We start from the raw sequence: 20210 nt of genomic DNA on the forward strand, positions 1-20210 counted from the left end.
TGGATACAGAATTGGTACCCTTCTGACATTTTCCTCCAGGGCAGCAGTGACAGCAAATATCTTACTGTTAACTCAACAAAGCACCTTCAATGCTAGCAGTATCTGTATTCACAAAAGCCCAAGTTAAAAATCCAGCAGGTATTATTCTTTTAGTTCTCTCATTTACTTTTCTTAGACTGATCTAAGAAATACCCAGAAAGGAGCCCCAGTGATGAGATGACGGCGTGTAACAGTCAAAGGGGAATAGCAGCTGCAATGATTAATCTTTTACCGTCATATATAACCTTTCTTACCAGGAGCTCAACAAGCTTTGCTGATAAGGTTCCTGCTTTTTGCAATATAAAAGAAAAAGGAAAAAAATTTCACCTGTCTTTTTCCGGCTGTCCCTAACTATGACAGCAATACTAAGTAATGTGGCAGTAACCACATGAGGTTTTCAGAAGCCTGCCCACCAGGTAACTGTGACAGCAGGGGGTCTGCCCCCGTCGCCAAGTACAGACTCACAGACAAAACAGTGTGGCTGAGAGCACTGTGTACTCAGTGAGTGCCCGTGACCCAGAGAAGCCAAACCCCACACTTCTCCCTAACATAGAAGCTTTTCCATATTTTAATGGCAAACACAGTGTCCTGCCATAAAAACAGGAATCCTCCCTTCTGCCTGGCAATACTTAAAACCACAGCACTTCTTATGCACAAAAATTTGTAAACTTTTGAAGCTATTTTTTAGAAAGTCACGGTAACAGAATGATGGAGTTCTATAGTACAAGTAAAAGAACAATGTAAGTTCCTTAATCACTCCCTTAATTTATATACTGTCTTTCTTCTAAGGAACCTCTATGTCATCAGAACATCCTTATGGAAAATGTTTTCTAGAAGCAGCCCTTAAGTCAATTAGGAGCAAATAACTGCAAAGAAAGAGAAAAGGAACCCTCATGTGTTTCAACAAAGGCATGCTCTCTGACCACACTGACTCTGAGGACCACCCATGGGATCAGCAATGTCCAGGAGTGTGCATGTGTCAGTGTGTGGCCAGGCCACTCAAGGTGGCTGTTCTTTGCTCTCTGGACATGCCCTGCCTGACGTGTGCCTGCTTCACCTACACCCTACTCACATGACTGACCTTCCTACATACTTGCCCCAGGTCCTGGCTAATGATTGCTCTAACTTTAGATCTCTGTGTTAGCTTTTCATAGGGGTGATGAAGGGCATGCCCCTCTGCTGGTTTCCCTGGTAACTGATGAGTCAACCTGAAGTCAACCCCCTCTGTAGCAAAGACTGCCCCCATGTCCTGCCCGCTGTCTGCCGCACACGGTGGAGGGTCGCTCCAGACATGTGAGATCCCCCTATGCGTTAAACCACTGATGTCTCTGTTGCTGACTATAGGCTCTTCCTTTGGTCTTGAGGCTGGGCAAGTACAGGACTTGTAGGCCTGTGGGGTGCAGCCCAACAGTCAGCAACTTATTTAAATGGTGGAGAAAGAAAAAAGGCAGATGAAGAAAGAAAGTGTGCCACGGACCCACCTCTATCATACAACTCGTTTGCTCACAAACCAAAAATGGCTTTGTATCACCTGTTGAATGAACTCTAAATATCTCAAATTTTCAAAGATTTCTACAATCTAATCCCCCAGCTAGCTGGTGCGGGATCATCCAAATGAAGCTTCCCGCAGCAATGGCCCCATCCAGCACTCAGACCTACTCACGCGCTATTTTCGGCCTGAAATAGCCACCAGGGTTTAGCCGTCACTTGACAGCGCAACTTGCACTTCTGATTATGTCCTTGCCTCTGCTTTCTAGTACCCAAATCTTAGTGGGCTTCCCAGCTCAGCCCTATCTTGTATCTGTCCTCCCAGATGCATCCATCCTATGGATTTCTCTGAACTCCTTCAAATTCAATTACTCAATTTTGTCTTCATATTTCATTTAGGGTTGCATATGAGAACTGTGTATCACCCTAAACAAACTGTGTTGTATTTCAGTATTCCTGCACAGACTGCCTCTCAACTATTAAGTCGATTCAACTGATGATTCAAAGAAATGTCTACTGAATAAGGAGAGACAGTGAGAGTGACAGGGAGAGAGAAGCGGAGAGACAGAAAGAGAAAAACTCAGACCCAGAAAGAGACAGAGAGCAACAGGGCAGAGACAAAAAGTACTTGAAGAGAAATACTTTTATAAAGATATGAAAAGGAGGCTTAAGTCCCCACATCTGCCTCATCTGCAGACTACGTCACAAACTGCCTATGTCTGCGCGAGATCACTCTTTCCCCACCCAGTGGATTCAACATATAGCGCATTAGGATGACTCACCAGAATTTGAAGAGATTCTTTGTGTGTCCTTCCTCAGGCTGTGTACCTAGCCCACAGTTAGCTCCTAACACAATGCACACATTACCTTGTCTGAAACCTGATGCAAAAGCTCAGACGCCCTTTGAAAGACTGAAGGCGATAGACGCACTAGATGCACAGACACACATACATATGTTATAAAGCGGTCATCAAAATCAGGAGGGAAGAGAAGTCACCTGGGCCAACAAATCCACTTTATGAGCTGCTATCATTTTCCCAATCTAAAAACATTATCAGACTCCATGGAATAATATGACTGTTCTTATTAAAGAAATCATTTGCTGTTAGTGAAAGTACCAACATTATATAGATAAAGGACATTGCTTTCAGCTCCAAGAGATTCTTATCAAGTAAGAGTTTTGATTGAAACACCTACTTGAGACCAGACTAGCCACTATATTAGGTTTCCAGAGTCAAGATAATTTCATCATCTGAAGCCATTTTTGTTGGGTATGTGGCAACTTCTGCATCATTTCACTAAACTCTGATATTATAGCTCACACCTTCCCCAAAGCTGAGGCTTCCTGGATAGTCTGAAAGGTTTACATCAAAAAGAAAAGATTACCCAATGTTAAATTAGACAATATTGGTCTCTAGAGATCTTTAAAAATGTAGACGAATAAAAGAAGAGACTTGTTAGTTTTTCTATCATTCCTAGTTTTAAAAGGGAAGATTTATGGGAGGAAGCCAAGGTGGATCACTTGGATACAGTGAATTTCATAGGATCTCTGTTCACATCTTTGCAACGATTTACAGAAAGAAGTCAACTAAAGGCAGAGTGAATTGGCTTCAATTTCCCCATATTCTTAAAACAGCATTCAACCTCCCTACATCTGTAACTTTCCCACAGTTCTAACTGAACCCCTGCTTTCCTCTGTGAAGGCTTCCCTCCTCATGACCCTCCCAGGCAGAGACTGCCATTCACCTTTCCCTACCCTTACCATTTCTTTAAGCCAAGAAGCTTTGTCTCTGGCCAGTGTGCTAGTGGTCCCTAAATCCTCAGCTCAAGAGTCTACCTTCTATTCTAATAATCTAAAGCTCCTCCAAGAATGTACATTTTTGCTGTCTTTGTTTTTTATTTATTTCACAACTTTTTTCTTCCTGGTACTCATTGTAGGCGACCTCAAGTTCACTGGTGATTAAAGTTGGCATAAGTAACTAAACAAACTACTGATATAAGGCGTCTCTCCTAATACAACAAACTAGTGAATACAACAGAAAAGAAGCAGACTCACAGACAGAACAAACTAGTGGTTACCAGTTGGGGGGAGGAGGGGCAATACAGAGATATACAACCTACTGAGCGTAACAGGCTCAAGGATATATTGTACAACACGGGGAATATAGCCAATATTTTGTAATAACTGCAAATGCAAAGTAACTTTTTAAACCTGTACAAAAAATTTAAATGCAAAAAAATCCTATTAAAAATATGAATTTATTTTTTAAAAAAGACACCTTTCCTTTGAGATATATAAAAATTTCCAGCTCTAAACATAATCACCTGGGTATCACACAGACATGTCAAAATCAATATCCATGAAATGAAACTCTTTTCCCCTTCTACGCTGCTCTACAGATCCTGTTTGCTGTTGATCAGCTGTCCAAGTTAGAAACCTCAGGGCTGTTATTAATACATGTCTCTCTAGGACCATCCACATATAATCAGACACCAGCTCCTGCCGACTGCATAACCAACACGCAGCCAACTTCGCATCCCTGCTACCTTCGTCTCAGCCCTCACCACCTGCTACCTGAGCTACCTCAACAGCCTCCTAATGGGTCTCCTCGCATGTGGCCGACTTCTACATGGCCACCAGTTAACTTTCTAAAACAGAGATCAACCACGTCCCATCCAAACCCATTTAAGGCCTTGACAAGCTCCACCGCACAAGTACTCATCAGTCTCTACCATGTGTTAAGTTTGAGAATCCGACTCACATTATTCCCTCTGTCTACATGTTTCTCCCACTCGCACTCTTCAACGTCTGGTAAAAGTGTTGTGGCCTCACATCCTGATTGGGTGGCACCTGGCCTGTCACTTTCCTATCACACATGCCATAATCCACTGCAATCATTTATTACAATGACTCTCCCCAGGTAGTCTTGAGGATAAAAGTTACTCATTTCCTACACCCAGCAACATGCCTGACATACAGCAGACACTCAGGGTTTGTAAACTAAATTAATTAATATGCAGATGGCCAACAAGCACACTTATAATACAAAGTAAACAAAACAGAATTTTCTTGCTCCTCCAAAGAGAGAACACAGAGAAAATTATCCTGAAAAAAATCAGATATACTTGAATTAATTTTCATGAGGCAGAAAGAATTTAATTAAAAACTTATATTACAAACTCTTCAGCAATAAAACCACAATAATAGAAAGCATCTTTATAACATTCACTTACTCAACACATATTTTTTTTGAGTATCTTTGTGCCAGGCACTCTGCTGGATGCGGGAAATCTTGTGCTAGACGCTGGGCGTTCATTCATTCCAGAATGTTTTCCTATCAATTATCTCACTTTAGTGTCACAACCATCCCATGAGGTAGGCAGGACAGTTGCCATAACCCCCATTTTACAGATGAGAAACTGAGAGCAGACAGTCTACCTGGTTTGCTCAGGGTCAAAGCCAGGAAGATGGAGATCTAAAACTAAAACAGTTCTCTCCTCAATCCAGGTCTGGTGCTTCTTCTCCTATTAGGCCTGCAAGTTCTGGCTCTACCACCCTTATTTCCGCTGAAGAAGGGATTAAAATTCAACTTCAGTCTTGGTCTTAAAAGTAAAAGTGCAGAGAAATGAAGTAGAGAGGTCTGCAGTCCAGGGTGAGGACTAACCTGTTATCCTTGCACACGGTCACCTTGTCTCCCCCAGGTATCAGCTGCTTCTGTTCAATCACTCCATAGCTTTCTCGACAAATCTATATTTGAGAAGGAAGAAAAAAACTTTCAGTTTGTTTACAACTTATCTTTCTAGACCCCACATGACTGACAGAAGCCTTGAGAACAAATGTAGCTTAATGACGACTGATTACCACAGAACATCCTCGGGAGGAGAAAGAGAAACTGAATGAGAAAACACTGGCACCCTGAAAGACATCTTCTGTTTTAAGACATGGAGTTGCCAATAAGTGCAATCAAAGGGAAAATGACATGAGCTCTAGAAAAGAAATTTTATGTATAGGAGTAAAGAGGATTCATGCTTTAGTAATTTTCTTAAGTGCATAGATTAATCATTCATTCACTTATTCAACACATTTACTGAACTCCCGTAATATTCAAGACACTATGACTACCCTATGACCCACCAATTCCACTCCTGGATATACATCTGAAAAAAACAAAAACACTAATTCAAAATGATACACGTACCCCAGTGTTCATAGCAGCGTTGTTTACAATCACCAAGATACAGAAGCAACCTAAGTGCCCATCAAGAGATGAATAGATAAAGAAGATTTGGTGTGTATATATACAGTGGAATACTACTCAGCCATAAAAAAGAATGAAACTTTGCCATTTGCAGCAACATGGATAGACTTGGAGGGCATTATGCTAAGTGAAATAAGTCAGAGAAAGCCAAATATTGTAATGATATCACTTACCTGTGGAATCTAAAAAACACAACAGACTAGTGAATATTAAAAAAAGGAGCAGACTCAGAGATCTAGAGAACAAACTAGTGGTTAGCAGTGGGGAGAGGGAAGAAAGGGCAAATAGGGGTAAGGAATTAAGAGGTACAAATTATTATGTATAACATAAGCTACAAAGATATATTGTACAACACAGAGAATATAGCAAATATTTTATAATAACCATAAATAGAGTATAGCCTTTAATAACTGTGAATCATTATTTTGTACACCTGTAACATATATTGTACAGCAATTATACTTCAATTTAAGAAAAGACACTGTGACTAAAGTAAGTTCGCTTAGGGAAGTCTGAATTTATTCTTTTGTTTGTTTTTTGTTTTTGTTTGGATTTTGAACTATTTTATTTTTGCTTTTATTATTTACTGAGTATCAAGGGGATGTAATCAGGATTGAAATGCTCCCAGAACCCAGGAAGATTTTCTTCCTCACTGCCTCAAAGGGCCACCCGAACTTAAAACATTTTTCCCCTCTCAATCATGAGTTTATTCTTTGATTTGGAGAAAAATTAGTGTTAATTATGACTTGTAAACATGATGAAAGAGACAGCTACGATCATAAGTAAACTGTGGAAATCCTTACCGTAAAGTTGAGGCAGAAAGTCTCCTCAATATCTTCCCCAGGGTAATCTAAAAGTTCTTGAAGACTCCTAATCACAGAACGACAGAGAAAGGAAAAGAGGCAAATCAGACATGGCAACAGTGTCTGAATCTCCGTCACACGTCCAGACTGTTTACAATGAAAAGCTGTAAAAGAAGATTCTAGAACAAATATAAACCCAGACTGACAGAAAATGATGTTAACTATATCTTGAAAAAATATGGCAGTTGACTTATAAGACATTCATTCATGGCTCTCTGTTCCTACTGACAAATCTTACTGCATTTATGAAAGAATTCAGATGGGTTTCCCCCTGATCCACTTGTGTGAACCCTGGTATTCCTTGGAAGCAGATGTATGAGGAGATGGTACTGCAATGGTCCTCTAGTCTGGCTTTATCCACATGCACTAGCAGAATAGCCCTTTCGTCATCAAAAAAGCTACAAAGTCACTCCATCCACTTAGGAATCTTAATGGCTTACTTGTTAATGCAAGGGACTCTATGGTAAAGCACTCTATTTAATCAGCCATACTAAAGAACACAGAAACACGTTTACGCCAGTGAAGGTCATGTTGTGGCCCTCACGAGAACACATTCCTGTAACCAGACCTCATTCTCACTTTCTTCCTGAGTGAGCTCCGAGTCTGGTGGTTCCATAAAGAGTTGCCTAGGAGGAAAATTCTTAGTGTGGAATTTAAATCTGCTTCCAGTTAACCAGCCAAGATCATTACTTGAAATACATCATTCCCAGCCAGGTTGGCAAAGAAAACAGCACACATTTCTGTCTCAGTTACCAAAAAAGGAACCTTTGCCTGGGTCTCCTCTGCCATTTTTTTATACTCTTTCTAAATTTTCTTTTCCTCTCTCTGGGCCCCCACTCCGCCCAGCCTTTACAATTTCTCCCTATTGGTGTCCGATACTGGTGGTGTGACAGTCTCATTTCCAGAGGGCACCTTAGAGACCACTCCTCCTCTATTGCCATCTGAAAATTGGTATTCTTTCTCCATAAAAAGGTATGTTCCTGCCTGTTAAAGTCAAAAGAATATGGTGTCTTTTTATGTACTTCATCATACGCTACCTAAAATCAATACAGATAAACTCAGGATAAAGGAGCTTTTAAGAGCCAGAAAGAAAATAACCTAAAAACATGGCTCTACTACTTCGGAAAACAGTCTACAGGTTCCTCAAAAGGCTAAACATAGAGCTACCATCTGACCAAGCAATCCCACTCCTGAGTACTCACCCAAGAGAAATGAAAACTCATGCCTACACAAAAAGGATGCAAGAACACCCACAGAGGCACGAGTCCATAATAACCAGAAGGTAGAAACCAGTCAAACGTCCACCAACTGACGAGGGGACAAACATAATGTGGCATAACCATACGATGAAATGTTATTGGCAATAAAAGGAATGAAATGCTGATACAAGCCACAACTTAGTGGAACCCTGAAAGCATGCTGTGTGAAAGAAGCCAAACACAAGAAAGCACATGTTGTATAACTCCATTTATGTGAAAATCCAGAATAAACCAGTCTATAGAGACAAGAAAGTAGACTGGTGGCTGCTGAGGGCTTCGGGACAAGGAAACTGGGGGTGTTGACTAAGGAGCACCAGGCTTCTTTTTCGGGTGATGAAAATATTCTAAAATTGACTGTGGCAAAGCTGAACGACTCCATGAATGTACTATAAGACACTGAATTACATACTTTAAGTGGGTGAACTGTGTGGTATGTGAATTACATCTCAATTAAACTAGTTTCTAAAAAAAGCTCTGTAAGAGAACAGAACATACATATATTCTTCTCTGCCCCCAGTTCCTTGGTACAGAGCTCCCCAAACCCCTGTAAATCCCTAAGTGAGAAGGGTACTAGGAGTGTCTTTTGTTCTAATGCAGTGACTCTGGGTGGGTCCTGGCTGGGGGCTGGGGATCAGAAAGACCCAGCCATGATTAGAAACTTAGAATTTTCAGCCCATTCTCCAGAGACGGGCGAGGAGCTGGAAATGGAGGTCATAACTGATCACGCCATTGTGAGGAAGCCTCTATCAAATCCCCACAGTAGGGGGCTCCGGAGCTTCCAGGTTGGTGAGCACATCCACACCCGGAGGGCGCCACACCCCAACTCCACGAGGTCAGGAGCTGCTCCTGCGCTCAGGACCCCTCCAGACCTCACCCTACGTACCTCTTCATCTGGCCGTTCATCTATATCCTTTATCGTATCCTTTAATAAACTGGTGGACCTAACTGTTTCCCCGAATTCTGTGAGCTGCTCTAGGAACTTAGTGAAACCTGAGGAAGGGGTCGTGGGAACCTCTGATTTGTAGCCCATGGGACAGAAGTTGTGGGGAACCTGGGGACCTACAATCTGCGGCTGGCATCTGAGGTAGGGTGGGAGCAGTCTTGTGGGATGGAGCCCTTAACCCGTGAGATCTATCTCCGGGTAGATGTGTCATAATTGAGCTAAATTTGTAGGCCACCCAGCTGGCATCATGGAAAATTACTTGGTGGTGTGGAGGAAAGCCTCCCACACAGCCAGTGACCAGAAGTGCTATGAGTGTGGTCGTAGTGTGAAAGTCAAGGAGACACAGAGAGGAGAAACACAGAAAGACGGGGAGACCTGCAGGGTTTTTTAACACAGGTTCCCGCTTCAGTACTTTCTCCCCTGTATGTACGGACCACGACATGAACCTGCCTGCCCCCAGATGACGCAGGCAGAGCTTCAACCAAGCAGCTGCGGAGCTATGTCTTACGACAAGGCACACAACATGCAGTCTAACGATGAACTCTAACTCATACATGCAGCGTTTCGACCTTTAATCCCAGGGCAGAGGCAGCCAGAGCCATTTCCCATGCCAGTGCCCCGTCTCCCGCGTTGTACCTTCCTTCCGTGGGTGACAGCTCCTTCAAGTCTTCCAGGCCAGGCTTCACGTTCAGCAGCTTCTTATAAAGCGCCAGCGGGAAGTGCAGGTCGACCACGGTGGAGTTGTAGATGGCGAGGCCACAGGTTATGCCAATCAAGTGAAACCAGTTGTGCTCTACAAAACACTGTCAGCATGTGTGCAAACATATGAAAAAGAAATGCAGTGTTGGTGGCCCTCAAAACCATCAGCCATTTACCTTAAAATATTTTCTGTATGAAAGAATGAGGATCTCACTGAGTTACCTTCTGAAGCAGAGAAACACCCTTGACAAAAGTTTGATTATCCCCAAAAGACACAATGTAGACAAAAGTAAGCATTTCTAGCTCTTCTGTGATACACAGACCAGCGTATCCTCACTGAGAGCAATGCTGTCCAACAGAACTGTCTATAGTGATGGAAACATTCTATTCTGCACCATCCCAGGTGGCAGCCACCAGCTACATGGGTCCTGTGAATGTTGGCTGGTACTACTGAAGAAATGACTCCAGTATGATTTAACTTTAATTAAATAGAATTCAAATTTCAAAAGCCACATGATGTGAGTGGCCGTCTTTCAGGACAGTGCAGATCTAAGGAGCAAACTCTGGTAGAAAAAGAACTAAACTATAGTCTGCTTAACATTATAATTGCCTTTTAAAACTCAGCTCCCCTGTGGAGGGACAGGGCAAAAAAAATTTTTCCTCTATTACTGAATTTTCAAAAATAAAGTATGAACTTGTGTATATCTGTATGAGTATTCATACACATACTATCACTGTTATCAAAATAAGGCATATTTGACTATTACATTTTACATGTCATAAAACTAATTTCTTTATCCTACCATGTTCTTTCTACCCTTCAAGGATTCCAAAACTTGGAGCTTACCTACTAGGAATGGAAAAGGGGCTGATGGGGGACAAGATGCACTATGAGCCACAGGTGAAATATGAAGACTGGATATATTATATGGACATTTTAAATTATTATCTTTGTTATGTTCCCCTCTGTAAAATTCAGAAGTCTAGGGATTGGTCTGAAAACAAAAAAGGAAGTTTAATTCAATCCTTCTGTTTAATGGTGACACCAGTAACTTACCGTATCTGAAAACCACAAGAGATTTGAATCTGGATAGTAGGTAAACATTCCATAGATGGGATTCAACAGTTCTTTTAACAGTAAAAGAAAGAACTCTTTTGTGACACCACCAGCATCCACTGCTTCTTCACCATCAAAAATGACCTTAAAATAACGAACTTAGAATTAATATTTCAGGGAAATCGCTGGCATTTTTTTTAAGCAAATTGTTTCCAAAGTCAGGACTAAGAAAGGAAAATATAACAGAGAATACAATGATGCAATGAAAACTACAAGGTGTGGCTACTGATTATTAACAAGGCACTTGCAAAGGTACAACATTTTTACTAGGCACTTCAAGGCATACAAAGAAAGTCGTAAGTTTACCATATGTCCCCAGAAAGTTTACCATCTATTTAGGGCAGGAAGGCAAACATACAAGAACCAATTCAAGAATACATTTTATCTTCAAGGAGTCAGATACACTGAGACATAAAGATTCTGGCACACAGAGAAACACTGTGATTAACCAGAGTAAAAGAAGAAATCTCTCTCAGTGGGTCACTGAACTAACTGAAAGGGAGGAGAGCATTCTCAGCAGGCACTGATGGGGCCCCAGGAGAGGATATACACAGACCCCTCAGCAGACCCACACCAGGTACTCTGGACCCGTAACAGTCATCACGGTGACGACTACAGCAAACCAACAGACGAGACTCACTGAGCATTTACTCCACGCCAGCCAGCACCAACTATTACCCTAATCCTCAGAACGATCTTGTGCATAGGGATTACTATCATTACCCCCATTTTACAGGGAAGGGCTCAGACCCAGAGCTAAAAACAGCATTTGAGAAAGCTTATCCTGGTGGCTCTGTTCAAGATTGCCTAGAGCAGGAAGAGAGGAAGCATCTGATAAAAAGGCAAGCGGATGGCTTTACTCAGACAGGCACAAAGCAAGAACTGCCTCCGCTGATTTAGTGATTGAAAACAGGGGCAGAGAGAGCCCCTCTTTTTGTAATATCGAAAGTCTAACCCAGAAGTTCTAGGGAGAACTCTCAGGCAGATTGATGGGATGGATGAGAACTACCGGACATCTTGCAAAGGGCGACAATATCACAGAGAACATCAGTTTCTCGCCTATTATGTTTCAGAAACTGGAGTTTACAACAGAATTGGAAATAGAGTAACGAAAGCCTTCTGAAGGGAAAGGTAAATGACTTAAAACTTCAAATAATTCACTATATTGAACATTTACGGTGTTCCAAGCATTGTGCTGAGCCCCAGGAATACACAAACATGCACTATGAGGAAAGACAATTTCTTAATTCAGCAATTTCAGAGTACTAAGAGTGCCTATCGTCACAGGCCACCGGCTACCCAGACGATTTCACTACCTTTACGTTCTCTTTTTTTTTTTGAACCTTCTTTCTCTTAAATCTTTGACATCCAAAGACGTCCTAGATGCTGGCTTGACAGTTTTACCTAGTTGGAGTTTTAGTTGTGCTGTTGTTTGCTTGTTTTTGGTAGAGCTGGAGCAGGTACACTGAAGACAGCAAAGACCCTATCATCCCTCAAGTAATCCACTGGCATTTTTATTTGCTGTTATGTTGAGATGTTCTGTTTGGTGATTTGACAGAAGGAGGTAATTAAATTCTTGTAAAATGAATTTAAAAAATAATGAATGGCTGCACTCCACGATGTAAATAAGATCTTCGCTGCTTCATCAACACTGTTTAAAGAAGACCTAGGAAGGGGGAGGGTACAGCTCAGTGGTAGTGCATGCGATTAGCGATTAGCATGCGAGGTCCTGGGTTCAATCCCCAGAAACTCCATTAGATAGATAGATAGATAGACAGATAGATAGACAGACAGACAGACAGACAGATACAAACGCTAATTATCTCACACGCACACAAAAAAAAACACAAAAACAAACCTAGGAAGGCACTTAGAGGAATATATGGAAGGGCTCACTTTGAGAGGCTTTTTCAAATCAATATCAGAATGAATGCTCAGCTCTCTTAGGGCATCTCCGACAAGGTTGTTCCTGCGAACGTGAAGGACCAGGAAGGGGCTTCTGGCCAGCAGAGGCTCCAAGGTGAGAAGCATAAAGACATTCTGCAGGTTGGCTCCATTGACCGCCACCTGGAACAGCACATCCAAGAACACAATTACCATTCTGAGTGCACCTGGGAGCAAGGACAGCAGCAGCCGTGCCTCTGGACCCGGGCGGGGGTGGGGTGGGGGGGTGGGGGCGAGCTGACTGCATCTCCATTTTGTTCTTTGTTTCCCTCCTAACTTTTCCAGTAGATTTTGTAAGTTACTCATGATTACAAAACATACAAATCTTTCTAATCTGAACCCAAAGAGATTAACTGAAGCACTTTATAAACCATATGATCCATAACTCGTTCCAGGAAAATGATTTAGACTAAGCTGATTAAGAGTGGAATAACAGTGCTGTGGAAGAAAGTGAGGATGGAGAGTGGGTAAAAGCCAGCACTTTCAAAGCGGCAGGCAAAGAAACCTTGCAACCATTTGCTAAGTGGTTTTTATTCTTTGAAAAATGTCCATTTCCTCTGGAGAACTTTGAAGTTGTCATTGTCATGGATATATCACTGTGAAAACATATATATATGTATATATATATAGAGAGAGAGAGAGATAGGAGCTACAGAGACACAGAAAGACAGGGAGAGGAAGATGAATGAAGTTATGTATCCACCAACAGTAGAAACTGGGAGATTTCAATTGCTAATTCACAAATATCTTTGTAGGGCTGTCAAAACCAATTATATTTTACAACAAAAATGCATATTTAAAATAAGTTAAACAAATCTCCATAACTTGTATTTCTGTTCAATAAGGAATCACCAGCTCTATTTAATTATCGATCAGGGGCTGGCAGACAACAGCCCACAGCCAAATCCAGCCTGCTCCATGTTTTTGTACAGCTATTTAGCCAACAATGGTTTTACCTTTTTAAATAGTTGAAAAAAAATAAAAAGAAGAATATTTCATGCAAAAAATTATACAAAATTCAAATCTCCTGCTATGACAGAGGTGAAATGTTGAGATAGACTGTATGGTGCACAAAGACAAATATTTACTATGTGACCCTTTATGAAAACACTTGCCGACCCCCAGTTTATGTAAATGTGCATTCATGTGTATGTGTTATATTCAATATAATATTGCTGAAAATATTTCTAATAGTTCTAAAGGTTATCATGGAACATCATCCCAAATAAACTTCCTATTAGGAAAAATTACAACTGGATGTATAAGATGAAAGAAACCCAGTAAGAAGAGGAAATGACTTTTAAAATAGGTTACCTGCATCTGCAATTCAGCATCAGTCTGCAGCATTTTGGTCTTGGCTTGGGCATCAAAGATAAAAGGGTAGGAACAAAGTGTAACAGCATCCTGGAATAAAACACATTAGTGGCAACATTATAGCATTTCACAGAGAATACTGCTAGAAAAATACATTAAATAAAGATTTAAAGGATCATTTACCTGTATTATAGATGGTCTAGCCTTCTGTGTAAAGAAAAATAAAAAGTCTTTTAGTTGGATTGCAAAATGTGAACTTTTTACCCCCCACAAAAAACAAAACACGTAATCTGACCATTTGGCCACAGAATTAACACCATTTGAATGGCTGACCTGAATTTTGATAGAATACACCAGATGTTTTGAAGGACACAGGCTGAGAAAAACACTAAGAACAATTTTTTTTTTAATTTTAAAGAGGACCTTTTCAAGCCATTTCAACAACTCCACAATTCACAGCATTAATTCTCGTTTATAAGAAATCTAATTCTAAAACAGGAGCTTTACAACCATGACTTCAGAGACTAATTTTGTTGGGTAAAGTGGATAATGCAAATGTCATTTATGTGTCAGCAGGTTAAGTTTCCTTTTACACACACCCACACACATGCGCTGTTACTCTTGGGAGAAAATATTTAGAAAGCTGTCCCTGACTTGGCACTTACACCAATGCTTGTCCTACCGAAGACACTCTATCAATATGTGAATGAAGTCTGATTAAACTTTTGAGGAAGGAATAACAGCACAGGCACATCTTGCTTTACTGCGTTTCACATTATTGTGCTTCATTCTTATATGTGCTTATAGTCTTTTTTTTTTTTTAAGACAAATTGAAGTTTTGTGACAAACCTATGTCTTGCAAGACCATCAGCTCCATTTTTCCAACACCATTTGCTCACTTTTTGTCTCTATGTTACATTTTGGGAACTCTCGCAATATTTCAAGTTTTTTCAGTATTACTACCCTTGTATATATGGTGACCTGTGATCAGTGATCTTTGATGTTACTACTGCAAAAAGATTATGACTTGCTGAAGGCTAAGATGATGGTAGCACTTTTTAGCAATAAAGTATTTTTAATCAAGGTTTGTACATTTTTTAATATAATGCTATTGCACACTTAACAGACTACAGTATAGTGTAAACATAACTGGGAAACAAAAAATTTGTGTGACTTAATTTACTGTGGTGGTCTGGAACCAAACCCACAATATAATATCTCCGAGATATGCCTATAAATAAAAACCACCACAAACATATCTAAGAGGTGTGTTGCAAACAGATATCCAAGAGGCGTGTTAGTTTCATTTATCAGGAGAAAAAAGGAAATCTCTTCTGAAAGTTTTTGTTAAGTTAATGAATAATGTTTGCTACATAACCTAGTAGAAACAAAAGATCAATGGTATAGACCATGTTGACAGGCAGCAATATTTCTCAGACAGAAAACCATGGATTTCTTCTCAGAGATGAGATAACTCTATGAAATTTTTTGATTTTGTGGTGTTTTTAAAAAATGATGTCCTAAACAAAATAAAAGCACATTATGAATGACCTCCTTATAATGGTGTGTTACCATATAATGTGCATTCATTCTAATGCCTGCACTGGTACCATGTTATACTAAACAGTCCAGGGTAGTAGGGAAAGAAGAAAAGCAGTCTTCCTTTGTAAGTGATGCTTTCGTGCCCAGGAAAAGGCCAGGGCAGTCCTGGCCCACTGCACTGCATGCATGAAGGTTCAACAGCAGGTGAAAGGACAAAAGAGAGCTGAGTCACCCCAGGGTGGCCAGGCCAGGCCGCAGAACGTCCTCGTCACAGTGCAAGCGGGGTTTGCTTGCAGTAAGGCATTCTTGCTCATCACATATAAAGCAGTGAGGCTAATCTGTGCTTTACTGATTTTAGACTTTTGTTAGTTATTGTACATTTAGCCTGGTTTCCTAATGTTCAAACGCTATAGGAATACGGAGTGTATACCTACCTCCTTTAGTCTTTGTGCATTTCTCAATGAGATTATTTAAAGGCGATTTTGATTAAAATTCACCGTTTATCCTTTAGAAGCAGGTTTCTTCAGGGACCTTGGAACATTTCCCTAGATTGAAAACACTAATGGGAGAGAGGATTCCAGTCCAGGGAGACAAGGTGTGGAATCCTGCACGAAGAACCCAGAGTGACTAGACTCTTTCTCATTCCAATTTATCTGATTGCTGCGAACTTCGGAATTTAAATCACTGAAATAAACACATGCACGCCAAAAAAGCAGCATTCTACCAAGTTACCTTCTACCGTAGGTACCTACAAAAGGTACAGTATCCTGAGGGAGTGTGTTTAAAACTGGTGCCAACATTCAGGATTTTCTAATCTTCCTCAGAAGAGAGTTTATTCTAAGCATTATTTGCCTATCCCCAGGGAAAAGAAAAATTTTATACGTGTGTTGGTCTATAAAGCTAGATAAAGTTCTGAGCACTTCAACTGTGAACGTGTCAATGGGAGAAACGGTAACAGTGACTACAGAAACAGCTGTTGGCACTTCCGCCTCCCAGTGTACAGTCGGCCCTCCTCCACGCGTTCCACGACTACAGACTCGCCCAACCTCACATTGAAATACTCGGGGGGGAAAAAGACAATTCCAGAAGGTTCCAGAAAGCAAAACTTGCATTTGCCGTGCACCAGCAACTTTTTACATAGCATTTACATTCTATTTACATTTATAGAGCATTTACACCATATTAGGTATTAAAGTAATCAAGAGAAAATTTAAAGTATATGGGAGGATGTGCTTAGGTTATATGCAAATAATATACCGTGTATCTATACAAGGGGCCTGAGCATGGAGAATCTGGGTATGGGGCTGAGGCTCCTGGAACCAACCCCCTATACGATACTGAGGGACAAGTGTACTAGTAGTTTCAAACACTGGCATTTTTGTTGGTGTGATACTGTTATTTCAGACATCAGTCAGCAGCTCTGCCTGTATTTCTTGGTTCTCTCCAGTCCCACTCCAGTTCAACTCTCCTGCCACCCTCACCCTGCCACCCCCACCACAAGCCCTCCCAGACCCCTTTAATGCCCACCTTCTGCAGCTCCCAGTCTGTCCCATAGCCCCTTGCCTGATCCCTACCCACCCCCCAAAGGAGCCCAGTTTGGGGCTGGCTGATCTGTCTTCTGGAGAAGGAGGAGTCAAGCTGAGGGCAGGGTCACCGTGCTCTCAGTGGGTAGGTTAGTTGGAAAGAAATCCAAAACTGCTGAGTTGGGAACCAGAGCCAAGGCCAGAGAGCTGGTGGTCCAGGAGACCTTCCCCAGCCTCCGACCCCCGAGCTGCCAGCTCTCAGGAATGTGAAGGAGGGAAGGGTACTCCGTTAAAAGGAGCAACAGACCTATATGAAGGTCTATTGACATGTCTACAAACTTTTTATAAGTCTATGAGTTTTTGTATTTGAAATAAAATAATTTAATTTCACTGATTTTTAGTCTGTAGATGCCAAATATTTCAGAAATGGTATTAGGACTGGTATATCCACGTTACACGAAATAAACCCTGAAATAGCCGTATTATGATTCTGCTTCCTGGCTGCTCTCCCCAAGCTGGAAGGACGTGCATGCACTGATAAGATATGAGATTCCCCAGCTGAGACACAGCTTGTCCTGGGCCATCCATTCCACAAGTGAGACTTACAAACCTAAAACTAACTTTGTACTACTGGTGGACCACATTTCAAGTTTTCCTGCTTAAAATGGGGTTATAACCTTAGTTCATTTTTTTTTGAAATGTATGAAATAGAAGCAATGAGTAAGTACATGGTACAAAACTAGAGAATTGAGAGTATCTTTTTCTTTTTTTTTTTTTAATTTCAAATCAATGTTTCCTAAATATGGCGGCGTCCGGGAACAAGAGGCATCGCACAAACACCTGGGGTGCCAGGAAGGAAACACAGGAGCCTTTGCCTTAAGGCCAGCCTGCCACCATGTGTTCCTGTCCCCTCAGTGGGCAACTCTGGCTCCCAGCAACACCAAATGCTGAGGCAAACACAGCTGCACACCTCACCCAGGCACAATTCTGGTTCCTGGAACCAAAACACTGCCCTGTATGACACACACAGTTGACATTACGGTGTCACGTTGACTCTAGTCTTTATTTCTGAAGCATTTCCTTTGCATCACTGACTTTCTCACTTGTGCTGCCTTCTATGAGAGCCCAAAGCCACTCATTCTACCTGCTCTGGTTTTCAACTGGCAGCTTATTAACTGAAATAAATAAGCCACTACCACCTCTTCTTTAAAATAAGCAAAAATCAGCCACTTTAGAATTTTCCTTTTGTGCTCCATAGCCCTTTGCATACATGTGTTACGTCCCCTTGTCATTCCTTTTTCACTGCACAGAACACCCCCAGAAGCAGCCACCACGTCCTGTACTTGCCTCCATCCCTAGGGACTAGCAGGCATGTGACAGTCATTAGGTGCCCAAGACTGCTTACCAAAAAATATTATTATATTTATTGTATAATAATAATTATATACTGAGAACTTATTATATGCCAGGCACTAGGTACTCTGGCAAGGAAGGCCTTTCCATGCTTTCTCTTATTTATAAATGAGGACACTTGCCTAAGGTTACATGGGTAGTAGGCCAGAGGTGAGGCCTGAACCCAGTTCCTTTTGACTAAAGCACATTCTCTAATCCGTATGCTATACTGACTTCACTACTACCAAGCTAAAGAATTTAACACATAAAAGCCCATTTATTGTAAGATACACACACAATGGAATATTATTCAGCCATAAAAAGGCAGTCCTGCCACCTGCAACAACATAGGTGAAATTGAAGGGCATTATGCTAAGTGAAATAAGCTAGACAAAGACAAATAATGTATGATATCACTTATATGTGGAATCCGCAAAAAGAAAAAAGAAAAAGAAAGAAAGCCGATGTCATAGGAACAGAAGAATGGTAGTTGCCAGGGATTGGGATAGGGGTTGGTGGGAAGAGGGGAGGAGACGGAGAGATGTAGGGTATGATCCTTTCAGTTATAAGTCCTAAGGAGCTAATTTACAGCATGGTGACTAAAATTAATAACACAGTATCATATACTGGAAATTTGCTGAGAGCACATCTTAAGCATTCTCAAGACACACACAGAAAAGTTAACTATGTCAGGTGATGGATGTGTTCATTAACTTGGTCTCTGTAGTCATTTCACAATGTACATGCATATTAAATCATCACGCTGTACATTTAAATATACAGAATTTGTTGATTATCCCTCAATAAAGCTGGGGAAAAAATTCACCTATTGTTTATTACTATCATTGAAAAGTGGTTAAGTGTAGAAATAAACCCATGCACATATGGCCAATTAAGTTATGATAAAGGAGGCAAGATCATACAATGGGAAAAGGATGGTCTTTTCAATAAATGGTGCTGGGAAAACTGGACAGGCACACAAAGGAATGAAATTGGATCATCATGTTACTTATCATACATAAAAATTAACTCAAAATGGATTGAAGACTTGAATGTAAGATCTGAAACCATAAAACTCCTAGAAGAAAACACAGGTAGTAAGCAACTTGCCATCATTCTTGGCAATGATTTTTTGGATCTGACTTCAAAATCAAAGGCAACAAAAGCAAAAATAAACAAATGGAACTACATCAAACTAAGATCTGATAAGTGGTTAACAACTAAAATATACAAAGAACTTACAAAACTCAATAGAAAGAAAACAAACAACCCTACTAAAAACTGGGACAGAGAACCTGAACAGACATTTCTCCAAAAACGACACACAGATGGCAACAGGCGCATGAAAGATGCTCAACATCACTAATCATCAGGGAAATGCAAATTAAAACCACTATGAGATACCACCTCACACCTGTCAGAATGGCTATCATCAAAAAGACAAAAAAATAACAACTGTGGGCAAGGACATAGAGAAAAGGCAACCCTCATGCACTGTTGGTGGGAATGTAAATTGGTGCAGCCACTATGGAAAACAGTATGGAGACACCTCAAAAAATTAAAAATAGAACTACCATATGATCCAGCCATTCCACTTCTGGGTATTTATCCAAAGAATACAAAAACACTAATTTAAAAAGATATATGTACCCCCATTGCAGCCTTATTTACAGTAGCCAAGATATGGAAACAACCTAAGTGGCCACAGATGGATGAATGGATAAAGAAGATGAGGTGTACATGCACACAATGGAATAATACTCTTGTAACCAAGCGGGACCCTAATGGGGTCTTCCTGGGACAGACCACTCCCCTATAGCCTCTGCTT

General features: G+C 40.9%; 1 protein-coding gene across 10 annotated transcripts in view; it reads right to left on the reverse strand.

The window, feature by feature from the left end:
- Positions 1 to 20210, reverse strand: part of HERC3 (HECT and RLD domain containing E3 ubiquitin protein ligase 3) — a 114419-nt gene that overhangs the window by 24467 nt on the left and 69742 nt on the right. For all 10 annotated transcript variants that reach the window (XR_004326544.1, XM_032498174.1, XM_032498150.1 and 7 more), the window contains 7 exons: positions 14109 to 14132; positions 13926 to 14015; positions 12564 to 12734; positions 10608 to 10751; positions 9488 to 9654; positions 6590 to 6656; positions 5193 to 5275 (listed from right to left, as the gene is read on the reverse strand). Coding sequence is in view for 9 of the 10 variants with exons in the window: in XM_032498174.1 (XP_032354065.1) it covers positions 5193 to 5275; positions 6590 to 6656; positions 9488 to 9654; positions 10608 to 10751; positions 12564 to 12734; positions 13926 to 14015; positions 14109 to 14132 (746 nt within the window). In the remaining variant the exon portion in view is untranslated. The remainder of the gene's footprint in view (positions 1 to 5192; positions 5276 to 6589; positions 6657 to 9487; positions 9655 to 10607; positions 10752 to 12563; positions 12735 to 13925; positions 14016 to 14108; positions 14133 to 20210) is intronic.

Source organism: Camelus ferus, chromosome 2, assembly GCF_009834535.1.
Source record: "Camelus ferus isolate YT-003-E chromosome 2, BCGSAC_Cfer_1.0, whole genome shotgun sequence".
Taxonomy (NCBI): Eukaryota; Metazoa; Chordata; class Mammalia; order Artiodactyla; family Camelidae; genus Camelus; species Camelus ferus.